Below are 12,829 nucleotides of genomic sequence, written 5' to 3'. Positions count from 1 at the left end.
AAATAGGCAATAGGAAAGATATCCGTTGACCAATGCTTTCAAGGTGGGTTTCTTTGTTCTTCATTATGTTTTTAACTGCTTGGCTCTAAAGATGAATCCCTAGTTTCTTTTGGTGTGTTAATAGTGTGATTGTTGTCTTGATACTTACATGTCTATTATCTCTGGTTGATTTTTTGATATGGAATTGTGCTGCATCTCCGGTGGCTCCTAAAGGTTGTTGTTGTACCCGATGACCGGTGTTGACAAGCGTCGAAGAGCTCTTTCAGAATCTTTTGTTGGTTTAAATTTCAGCCTTTGGGGGATGATAGGCAAGATTTTAGATTTGGACTGGATGTATGTGGTTGGGCCTTTGGAATCTTTTTTATTTATTTTTTTTTCCAGTATTCCTAAGCTTGTGTTATTATTGTTAAAACTTAAACCCAGATCTTAATAAGATCCTATATACCTTTGATTAAAAAAAATTAGTACAAACTGTTAGGGATTATAATATATCAGTTTTCTAATATATTGAATTGTATTAAGAATGAAAACTTTAACTTTATCACAAAAAGTTATTTTACTACTCAAATTTTCCTAAGGAGAATTGACTAGAAAGTTAATTACCATACTGTGCATATGATGCATCTTGGTACACAACTTACGGCAAGGGTAAATATTTTATTAGAGTTGTTTCAGATTTATCATGAGCACATATACGTAAAATTCAAAGCTGATATGGACGGTCGAACTTATGATTTATTTCAGATTTATTATGAGCACACATATGTAAAATTCAAAATTGATGTGGACGGTCGGATTTATGTTTTATTTGCCATGTCAATAATATTTTTACTTCATTGTATACATTCAACTTTTCTTTTTTATTTTATAGGATTGTGTAAATTAAAATAAAATTTTCAAAAATATAGCAAAATAAAGTAATGAAAGATAACCACATAACTGATTAATTTTACATCGTTTGGTATGAAGTTATGGAAAATAATAATTAGTTGTTTTATATGTTTATGCGAAAGAAATGAAAATAGAAATAGAAGATTAACCACTCGTTTGACATGAATGATTTTGTCAAAAATAATTTAAATAAATTTTTATAAAATTATTTATAATTTCATTTTGATATATAATGATAAATTTTCAAGCAAAAAATTTTTAAATTCTTTTATTTCAAATAAAAATTTTATAAGAAAAGAATTGAATTGAATTAAATTTTTACAAAATTTTTAATTTTAAATGGAAGGTTAGTAAGTATAACGTTATCAAAATATTTTTATTATTTAAAATGATATGTTTTAATATATGAATAAAGATAAGTATGAAGTTTTTAAAATTTATTGAGAATAATCTATGAGTAATAAAACTATTACAAATTAAATATCCAAATTCAGCAAATGTGAGATGTTGAGCTTAAAAAAAACAGTGTATATATTAATTTTTTATTTCAAAACGAGCAGGCAGAAACTTCATTGGCTCTTTCGCTTTTGGCGAAAGTTGCCCTTTTGTAAATTTCTTTGTTCTGATTTATTTTCATTTTGAGTTGAATTTTGTTATGGTTTTGCGATAATTTAGGATTTGTATTGTGTGGTTTTATTAGAGTCTGATCAGAGTGTTGCCGCTACCGATAATGAAGGGTCAGTAATTATTTAGTGCTGGAATATGGTATGTGTTTCCAAAAGTTGGAATATGGTATGTGTTTCCAAAAGTTGGAATATGGTATGTGTTTCCAAAAGCAACTCCATGATTATGTGAGACTGAAATCACCATGGACTAATACTTTCCGGTGATTGTTGATGTTGTATCACTAGGATTCTATTTTTCGTTCCTTTCTCTTTTTGATTCTTTTGTTGGTTTCTACTCGCTGAAATTTGCTCTCCTTTGAGTTCGTGGCTACCTCCTCTCTACCTCGATCGACTTTGTCTTCTTATTTTGATTGTTTTGTATGTTTTGTTGATTTTTGTTTTGATTTAATCGAAGTGGTGAATATGTCGATTGAGGTGGCTTTGTTTTGTCAAATCAATTTGTATGTATTTCATGGTATATTTCATCACTAACGCTGGTGGAGCCGGTGATCGTTTTTCGGTAATGGTTTGATTGACGGTAGCTATGAAACCTGTGTGATGGATGTGCAGTTTTTTCCCCTGATTTCTTGGTGGTTTTTTGGATTAGATTTTCAGCTGGTGCTATGGGCCAACTTTCTGGATTGTCTACGGCGTTCTCTCTGAATTGAGCTTTCCAAACCGAGGTGAATTCAATAGAAAAGAGATCAGATTTTGGATTTAGATTCCTTTGATTTATGAGTTGTAGGCTTGATCTAAATTTTAAATTTAGACCTTATACATGTTGCCTCTTTATATGTATTTTAGTACAACTCTAAATATTGTATAGTTAAAAAAAAAATTAGCATCTCTTATATTTGGATAAAAAATTTGATAATTTACTTTTAATTATAAGAAAATCCATGTTCAAAGTTAATATGATTTAAAAGAGAATAATAATCTCTATTATCTTTGTGAATGATGAAAAGAACCTTCTGAGATATTATCATTCAAAAATTTATCATCTTTATAACTCATAGAATAAAATTTATATCATCAAATGTCAAGGAAGGAATGTTAAAGGGCTGCATTAACAAGCTCTACTAATAAACGACAACGCTTATAAATTCAAAGTCTGAAATGAAAAGAAAAAATTTAATAATTTATATTACCAAAGAGTTCATCTAATAGAAAAAAATGTAGTGGATTAATTGTAGGCCGAGCTAAACAAGAAAAACAATAAAGAAGTTTGTGATATTCAGCTGCTAGTTCCACATCGGCGAATTACAAAAAATTAAAATTGTATATAATGGTTAACACGAAATTACTAAATACCTTAAATTAATTATTTTGAATTAGATGGAAAGTGAGTTCAAAAGTTATTTGAGTCAATTTGACCTGGTTATTTCAATTGGTATCAAAACCACTCAGGATTTGTGCAGAGTTAATGGGTTTACGAGATAATACCCAGGTTTAGTTTATTTTAAAGGAATCTTTAGAACTTTTAATTATTGTCTTTTTATTTCTACCAAAATTTAAACTTCATTTAAATAGAAAGATTGAATCGATAAAATTATCAATCAGAATTTTAATTCCTGAATTATAGAGATTAAAGCTCTATCTTCTTAACGAGCATAAAACTCTCTTATCGAGTTTTTTTATTCTTTCATCATAGTGTTTTTATGAGGAGGTAACTGAAATAAAAGAAAAATTGTGGAAGTAGATATTATATCTCGTAACTTTCGATCTTTTATCCAAAATCGTAATAGATTATATGATAAAAAAAATTAATAATAAGAGAAAGTAAAGGAAATCGATAATAAGAGAAAGTAATTAAAACCACAAAGAAACCAAAATCTCTAAATTTGCAGACAATACTCTAAATTTGCAACCATGGAAACTACCAAAGAGTTTTTTTGAGTTTTTACTATAGCACTGTATTTTGTACCTTTTTACAGGGAATAAAAAGTGAGTTCTAATACACTTAAATTACAATTTAATTATCCGTAATTACTTATTAGTATAATAAATTTAAATATTTTATTTAAATATTTTAAATTTAAACTATCAAATATCTTTTTATAGAAAATAAAAATTTGTTTAAAATTTTTTAATACATTTATTAAGTTTTTTGAAATATACGAGATTAGGTCCTATCGAATTTCTCTGCTCAATATAGATCAGTGTGTGATTAAGAATATAATTTGAAAAAAAAAAAAAAGGTAATAAGACTATTCTTTTAAGTATTTTTTAAAATTTTTAAATATTTAGATAATAATAAAATTATTAACATTTAAAATTAAAATAATCACTTTATTATTTTATTTTTTAAATCATTAATTTGTGATAATCATTTCATATATCTTACAATTTTTATTTTTTAAATTTGAATTTATTATCTAATATTTTAATATTATGATAATTATTTTTGATATTTTTAAATAATATTTAAGTTTGTTATTTTAATAATCCTATTTAAAAATTTTAATTTTTTGATTCATATATATATATGAATCAAAACCTATAAATTTAATGGTAGATATATTAAAAAATATCAAAATTTTAAATGCACAAAATACATCAAGATTAAAAATTTAAGATAATAATTATTAAAATATATTTAAATATTAATTAATTGTCAAATAAAATTAGTTAAACTAAAAAAATTAACAATTTAAATATAATAATACGATATCATGATAATTATTTTAATATTTTAATTAATATTTAAATTTATTATTTTAATAATTTTATCTCAAAAAATTGAATTTAAATATTACCTAAATGATTAATTTTTAATAATTATTCTATATAATTATTAAATAAAATTAATAAAACTCATAAATAAGAAATTTAAACATACATTAAATTAAATGATAAATATTTAAAATTATTTTAGGCCATATATGAATAATTCATTAATTTAAAATTATTTAAATAATAAAATAATTATCTATTTTAAAATTTAAATATAATTATAATAATTAAATAATATAAAGATAAAACCAGTAATTTCATTATTCCCTTTTTTTATTTTTATATAATATAGATTTAAAAATTTTAATTAATAAAAAATATTTTTCTATTTAAAAAAATTAAGCGATCTTTAAAAAAATGATAATTTTATTAAAAGTGAATTATTCTTTTCACTTTAATTTTACATATAAATTTATTAATATATTTTATTTTTTAAATTAAAATTTAATAATAAAAAATAAATTATCTTATTTTCACAGCATCTTTTCTCCTTGAAATCTATTCTATAGAATCTTTTCTCTTTAATGAGGCTTACTCTGAGAAGAGGATGTTGCTCTCTTTTTATCCCTTTTCCTTTATCAGCTTTTCTGCTATAGTGTCATCTGTTTTTGTTGCACAGGTGCCATTTAATTATCCCGACGCGCATGCAGTCAGGGCTGCAAGGTGACTGGGTCTGCTGTCTCTCCTTACGTCACATCACCGGACTGAGCTTGTAGTTGGTGAATCTGGGTTTGTGAGTGATCCAGCCCGCTCCATAGGTCTAAATCAGAGCCGAAAATATTGGATCGATAAATTAAGGAGGTTTCATAAAAGTTTAGGCCTAGAGGAGAACATTTCTCCTTTTATATGTTTTCTTTTGTCCGCTAGTGACGTGTAACAGAATGTGTGTCATTGGGTCACCTGATCCTGTCACGTTGATATGGACGTACGAGGAAATCAGATCGCTGCCCCATGTGTAGGTCTTCTTCTCGATTCCGGACCAGACCGGAAGATATAATATGGGCTGAACCTAGAGAGGATTTTATTTATCGGGACCAAAGGTCTAGGCCGACCTGATTGAGGAGATTGATGGGAGTCCGATCTTCAGACTGGGTGGACCGGACTTGATGCATGTGATGAGACTTGAGGGCCTCTAGATGATGGGCCAGGGTGAAGAAATGCAGCGGTTATCAAACACTGTTTTTTGAAGTTCAGCATCATACGGAAATGGTAAAACCCAAAGGTTATCAATTTCTTTTCTCTAAAAACCTTGATTTAATTTTCACGTTTCATCAATCATGGCAATTCTTGCACATGCATAATTTTAAATCTGTCTTCAAACTTAGGGACTAGTGATGAAAGATTATGTTTTGAATTTATATAAATTTGGTTTATCTAAAAATTTCCAAATAGAGGAAAGATTTATTTACATTTTATCTCTATGAATTCAAAATACATAAAATTGGATCCCTCTATAATAAAATCACATGAATCCATGTTTATATATTTTGAGTTCATATTGAATAAGGTCTAAGAAAAAATTATAAGAAATAGTTGCGAGAAATTATAGTATGAGTCCGCTATTTTATATAATTAATACATAAACCAATTGTTAAAATGATAAGGAAGAAAAAATTACTGCAAATTATTATACTCTTGATCAATGCCATCAAGATTCAGTTCCAGTTGGACTAAGTTGTTTGCACTTTGCATGGATAAATTAGAAATATACACGTGACCTTTTCTGGTAGTGAATTATGGGTTATTTTCACAATTCTCTTGTCTAATTTGCACCACTTTGGTACATAACTTGGCCATTGATGAGCAACTCCGGCCATTTCTTTATCTGTTAGATGGTAACTTCTGAAGACAACAATGGAGCAGTTTCTCTCTCGCTTCCTCATCGGAACTATAATAGGATAATTAAATAGTTATATTTTAAAATAATATTAAATTTTTTAATTAGAATTCAGAATTAGTAAATATTTTTAAAATTCATTGATTTAATAGTAATTTTTACGGTTGTCAACAATATTTTAAAATATACCTTATATTTAAAAAAAAACAAAAGAAAATTCAAATTGCCCTTATAGCTCAGTGGTAGAGCGTCAGTCTTGTAAACTGAAGGTCCGCAGTTCGATCCTGCGTGAGGGCAATGTTCAAAGTTGATGTTCTATTAAATAAAATGATTTAAATTTCTTATAATTTGGAATTTTTTAAAACTAAATATTAATTTACGATTCACATTTAATAAATTTTAATTATTTTTATTTCATTCAATTATTATTTATTAATATAATTCAATACTCTGATAATGTAAAAATGTTTAAATTTCCAAAACTACAATAAAAAAGTTTTGGTAGAATTACAATTCTAGTATTTAAGCATCGGAGTTGTAATTCTGGGTATTTGAATGTTTTATATCTCATATAACTATAGCTTTGTAAACAAGTGGATAAAAATGCGGCTTATTGGATGAAATAAGTATATATATATATTTAAATATTTAATTTTAATAATATTAAAATTAATTCATTAATTATAATAAAATTCAAATATTAAAAATATAATGTAATATAAAAAGGAAAATTTTACTATTTCTTAATTTTTTTCTTTTTATTATTTTAAATTATTATTTATTTTTTTATATTATAATAATATATAAATTGAATATTATAATTTTTTTAATCTCATTTTATTTTTAATAAAATTTCTCATAAATTTATTGATATTTAATAAAATTTAATATTTTTAATATGAATTAATTAGAAAATTAATAAAAAATTACTTTTTCTTTTGTATGTGTGAAAAATCAGAGTAAATAAAAATTATGAAAAAGAGAAAGTAGTTAATTGTTGTGATATGAATAAATTCATTAGTAGGTTTATGAGTTTTAAAAAATATATTAAAATATTTATAAATTTTTAAAAAATTTATTAATCAATTATTCTGTTTATATGAGTAAAAAATGTTTTATTATTTAATTTTAATAGTATAAAAAATTTGTTAGTTAATTTTTTAATTTTATAAAAATATTTATTAATTAATTTTTTATATTAAAAATATTTTAAAATATTTAATGATTAAAATTAATAAAGTAATTAATTAGTAAATTTTTAAAATTTAAAAAATGTTTTAATTTATTTTATAAAATTAAGAGTTTAATTAATTAAAATTTTTATACAAATAATAATTTTATTTAAAGAAAAAAGAAAGGATAAAAAGAATAAAAAGGAAGAGGAAGCAGGAGGAGAAAGGAAGAGGTTAGTTAAAAATGCCCCGTAAAAATGGAAAAATAGAAAAATTTATTTTTATTTAAATTAAATTTATAATATAAATATATGATATTTTATGTACACACTACTTAGACCAGTTTAAGCAAAACTTTCCCAGGAAGAATAAAGGAGGTTGGGGGAGTGGGGTCCGCTGACCGGGTGCAGTAGGCGATGTGCACACGAAAGCTTTCAAGAAGTGGATGCTTCCACACACACGTGCACTCATTTCTAATTAATAATAAATAATAAAAACAATTCAATTTTTTAAACTTTTATTGGACAAAACTACCCTCACATCTCACTTCATTAGTTATTAGGATAATTTTTTTATAAAGAAAATTTATTATTTAATTTTTAGATATTATTATTATTATTATTAATAAATAAATTTTATATTTTTAAATTTATTAAAATATTATTATATTTTTTCATTAATAAAATAATCATTTCATCTAATTTTTTATTAAAAATAAAAATTTGATTTAAATAAAAAAAATCGATAAAACTGAATTAATTTAAAAATTTGATTTGATTTTTTATTTATTTCAATTTTATTTGATTTTTAATTTTAAAAATTTCGGTTATTTCAATTTATTTCAATTTTGATCAGAAAAAAATTAAAAAAATTAAATCGAATCGATTAGTGATAATAATATATTTTTTCATAAAGAAATTAAATTATATTAAAATTAAAATATTTTAATTAAATTTTAAAATATTAAAAATAAAATATAAAAATAAAAAATTTATTAAAAATTAAAATTAATCAAATCAAATTGAACCAAACTGAATTAGATCGATTTAATTTAATTTAATTTCTAATTAAAATCGATTCAATTTAATTTTTATAAATACTAAAATTTTAATTTTTAATTTATTCAATTTAATTTTAAATCAAATTCGTATCATCACCTCAAATTAAAAGTGAACTGTCACTCTTATAAATTATTATTATTATTATTATTAGAAATAAATTAAATAGTTTAAATAGCAAGTACGATAAGGGTAAAGTGGTAAGTGCGGTCGTTGATATTTACGTAGAGAATTAAGTCTGTGCTTTACTTCCACTTATGAAACAGTGTATACAATTTTTTATATATATAAAATAAAATTCGCTAAAACAAAACCTCGGATTTCCATTTTCATTTCATTTTCTCGAGAAAATTCCCCGTTTTCCTGGAAATATTATTCAGATGAGAGCCGTTAATGGAGATTCAAGACCTTCCAGCAACGCTTTCGACACCATAAACGCTGCGGCCTCCGCGATCGCTTCCGCGGAGAATCGTGCTCCTCAAGACATGGTTCAGGTACTTCAGTTTTATTGTTATTATTGTTATTGATTTATGCCTTTGATTTGGTTATTCTAGTTTCGTTCATTAATATTTTTGGTAAAATTAATGCAATAAATTCAGTGGTGGTTTTAAATTTTGGAGTTTGGGGATCTATAGGTGATTGGTTTTGTTGATTGATTGTGGTATAATCTGGTGTTGGTTTCAGCTAAGCGCTTTTTGTTTATTTATTTATTTCGGAAGCAAAAGTTGATGTAGATTTTGCTTTCAAAGTAGTGAAGTGCTTCAGGAATAATATAATGATGATTAAACCTTCTTTAATGTTCAAAGGTTGACTTCTGATAGAAGAAAGCATGTTGCTTTAGGCTTTAGCATGAGGTGTTTAGCTTTTGAAGGTAAAGCAAAAGCTTCTGTACAGTATATAGTTGAATAAACTGGTGATGATCTGTTAAATTTATCACAGGAAATATCTTTTCTTCGTTTTATTGTTTCTTATTGTTGTTGATATTTTAGCTTGCAGAAAAGTGAATGTATTTTCCCTTCTTGCTGCTAGAGTAGTATTGCGAGTCTAGTATTAATTTTGGTGTCTAGCTGTCTGCTAATAAATAAGGTTATTTTAGCATGCAAATGGCCTAGAGAAGATGGGAAAAGTGTAAAAAGATTCATTGTGGAGTGAGAACGTGATGTCATCTATGATCCATTTAAAATCTCATGAAATCTGCCCTTGAGGATACTGAAATATGATGCGGGAATAACAGATCTAATGATGAAAGAATTTTTTTCCTAACATAATGATGGGAGATTTTGATAGAGAAGAGAAGAAAGAAAAAGCAAGGAGAGAGATACTGTTTACTGTAGCAATTGTGCTTGTAATTTAATTTGAAGATGATTATCAAGATATCTCTATATATTCAGTAACTACATAAATAATCTGGGAAGATTTGCTTTATCTTAGACGGTACTGTATGCTATGTTGTGATAGGGAGGAGTTCCTACAATTATCTTTAATTGCACTGATCTTTGAGATATGCTTCTAATTTAATTGTCATTTTTCATTTATCAGGCTCTTTTGGAATATTTTTCTTGTAGTGCCTGATAGACTTCACTTGAGCAGCCAAGGACTAAGATCTTTAATTGTGTTTTTCTTTTATGTCAACGAAAATTCTTTGAAGGCTCAATTACCAAATTAGCAGGCATAGAAGTGCTTGAAATGTGATTTTATTGCAATAAATTTTTTCATGTTATTTTTCATATGCAGAAGAGAAGATGGGGAAGCTGTTGGAATGTATACTGGTGTTTTGGATATCATGGACACAGAAAGAGAATTGGGCATGCAGCCCTTGTTCCTGAAACGTCTGTCCCTGGAAATGATACTTCTGTGGCCGAAAATCCAACCCAAGAACCTTCCATAACGATTCCCTTTGTTGCCCCTCCCTCATCTCCTGCATCTTTCCTTCAATCGGAATTTCCTTCTGCTTCACAGTCACCAGTCGGTGTACTGTCACTCACCTCTGTATCCGCCAATATTTATTCTCCCAGTGGGCCTGCCTCCATTTTTGCTATTGGCCCTTATGCCTATGAAACCCAGTTAGTGTCACCACCTGTATTCTCAACTTTCACCACTGAACCATCAACTGCTCCTTTCACTCCTCCTCCTGAGTCTGTACACTTGACTACACCATCCTCACCTGAGGTACCTTTTGCTCAGCTACTTCACCCCAGTGTGAGGAATGGTGAGGCTGGTCTGCAATTCCCATTATCAAACTATGAAATTCAACCTTACCAATTTTATCCTGGAAGCCCCGTTGGCCAGTTGATTTCACCTAGATCAGTCATATCTGGATCTGGCACATCATCTCCTTTCCCCGATGGTGAATTTGCTGCTGCTGGCTCTCACTTTCTTGAGTTCCGAATGGCCGACCCTCCAAAACTCTTGAACCTTGATAACTTCTCCACTCATGAATGGGGATCATGTGAAGGTTCAGGAACTTTGACCCCAGATGCTGCAACGCCTACATCTTGCAGCTTTCCTCCGGATCATCATTTATCTGATGTTATATCACAATCACATTCCAACAATAGAAACCAGAATGATGAAGTTACTGACGGCAGAGTCTCTTTTGAATTAACTGCTCAAGATGTCTTGAGATGTGCAGAACAGAAGCCATCATCTCGTGTAAAAATCATGCCACTTTCTATCGATAATGTAACAACAGCTGCAAGAGAAATAATCTCTACTGAAATAGTGAATAATTTTGAGTCCTGTGTTGGCGAAACATCTAATGACATGCCGGAGATAGCTTCAACTGATGGGGACAAGGCCCCAGGACATCAGAAGAATCGGTCCATAACTCTTGGCTCTCTTAAAGAATTCAACTTTGATAATGCCGATGGAGAAGATTCCCATAAGCCTAATACTGGTCCAGACTTGTGGGCTAAGGGAAGTGAAAGTGATTTTGTGAAGGAGGATGGAGTTAGCAAGAACTGGTCCTTCCCTGTGATGCAACCGGGTGTCGGGTAGCTAGTATTTAATTGCATCTCCTGGTCCCTCCCAGCGATACCATTGGCTGCAAACATAGACCATGCTGGAGCCAATTACAGTGAATTATTAGGGTGGTGTGAAAGGAATGAACCAACTCTGAAATGAAGGCTGTTTTTTAGTCCTTGACCTGAAAACATTGACAGTTGATAATATTTTGCACTTTTTAGCTTGCTCAGGACAGGTAGACTGTATTATATTTCTTTAGGTAGAAAGAGGAACTAACAGCGTATGTTACATATTTTTGTTTTGTACCCATAACTCATATGTAATATTAAAGAGGATGAATAGTGTCAAAGAAGATGGAGATTGACTTTGTAGAACTCTTCCAAGTTGGCTGTTGTCCTTGTTCTCAGTGTTAGTTTTACATGGTTGAACCAGTATAATTTTTTACGCAGAAAATGGTGAATAACACTGTTGATGGTTGCGAGAACTTTGTTAGACATGGTGATCTTGGTGGAGCCTTGGAGGGACCATTATGATGCTTGAATTAGGACATGGCATTAATGGAAAAAGTTGCTTCTAATGATTTGCGTCTTTTATTTGAAAAGAAAAAAAAAAAAAAACAGCTTTTATCAACTCGGGACGAGTAGCATCGACAAGCGCAAGTCGTTGCGTTGCTCATAATTTTATATTCTATATAATTAAAAAAAAGTCATATTTATATTAAAAAATATCTATTTATATATTTTTTGAAATTTATATAATTTTTATCATCTTAATTTAATTAATTTTAATTTTATAAAACTGATCTTTGAAATCATATCAATTGTGAGTGTATTTGAATAAAATTTATATAAGATTGATTATTTTGTCAAAATTATTATGATTTTAATAATAATTTAATTATATTTTTAAATTTAGTATGTAAAAATAAAATTTTAGTCATAAAAAAGTGAAAAAAACTTTTATCAACTCCAGACGAATAACATTGATAAGCTTAAGTTATTGCACCTCTTATAATTTTGGTATACATGTAATTTTTTTCATAATTTTATATCTTATATTATTAAAAAAAGTCATTTTTATGTTAATAAATTTTAAAATTTTATATAATTTCATCATCTTAGTTTAGTTAATTACAGTCTTATTTGTGCAAAGACTATAAAAAGAAAAACAGAACTCTTGAAACCGTGGCGTGGACTACATATAGAAAGGGTAATTTCTTCGGAGAGAGCTTGAAACTTTGACATCGAACTGCCTTGTTAGGAGCTCGGCTGCTGAAGAAGGCTGGGAAGCTTTCTTCAGTATTTGTTGTTAATTTATATTAGGGAAAAGTTAAAAAAAAATACCACCAATATATTTTAGTGTTTATATAACAGTATCGGAATAATAGTTATAATGTTATTGTCTTAACACTATTAAAATAATAATTTAACAGTAATTTAAAATTATTAAAAAAAATTAAATTTTAATAAATGATTTAATTGATATTTAATAAAATTATAATTCAAATTT

The 12,829-nt window shown here is 27.5% G+C and overlaps 1 protein-coding gene and 1 non-coding gene across 2 annotated transcripts; both read left to right on the top strand.

The window, feature by feature from the left end:
* The first annotated feature begins 6,351 nt into the window (after positions 1-6,351).
* On the top strand, positions 6,352-6,423 carry TRNAT-UGU. The gene has a single exon. It is a non-coding gene; the product is annotated as a tRNA-Thr (tRNA).
* Positions 6,424-8,634: 2,211 nt separating this feature from the next.
* On the top strand, positions 8,635-11,694 carry LOC110608964. Its single transcript, XM_021748247.2, has 2 exons — positions 8,635-8,850; positions 10,091-11,694. Exons 1-2 carry the CDS (start codon positions 8,737-8,739, stop codon positions 11,351-11,353), a joined length of 1,377 nt encoding a protein of 458 aa, XP_021603939.1. The 5' UTR covers positions 8,635-8,736; the 3' UTR covers positions 11,354-11,694.
* Positions 11,695-12,829: the final 1,135 nt, after the last annotated feature.

The sequence above is a fragment of the Manihot esculenta genome, chromosome 1 (genome assembly GCF_001659605.2).
Source record: "Manihot esculenta cultivar AM560-2 chromosome 1, M.esculenta_v8, whole genome shotgun sequence".
NCBI classification, from domain to species: domain Eukaryota; kingdom Viridiplantae; phylum Streptophyta; class Magnoliopsida; order Malpighiales; family Euphorbiaceae; genus Manihot; species Manihot esculenta.
This window is presented reverse-complemented; position numbering and strand designations above follow the sequence as displayed.

Excerpts from the sequence above, each read along its gene's own strand:
- LOC110608964 (XM_021748247.2), top strand. The coding sequence starts at position 8,737 with ATGAGAGCCGTTAATGGAGATTCAAGACCTTCCAGCAACGCTTTCGAC. Across the intron at positions 8,851-10,090 it reads CTCCTCAAGACATGGTTCAG|AAGAGAAGATGGGGAAGCTG; the intron begins GTACTTCAGTTT and ends TTTCATATGCAG.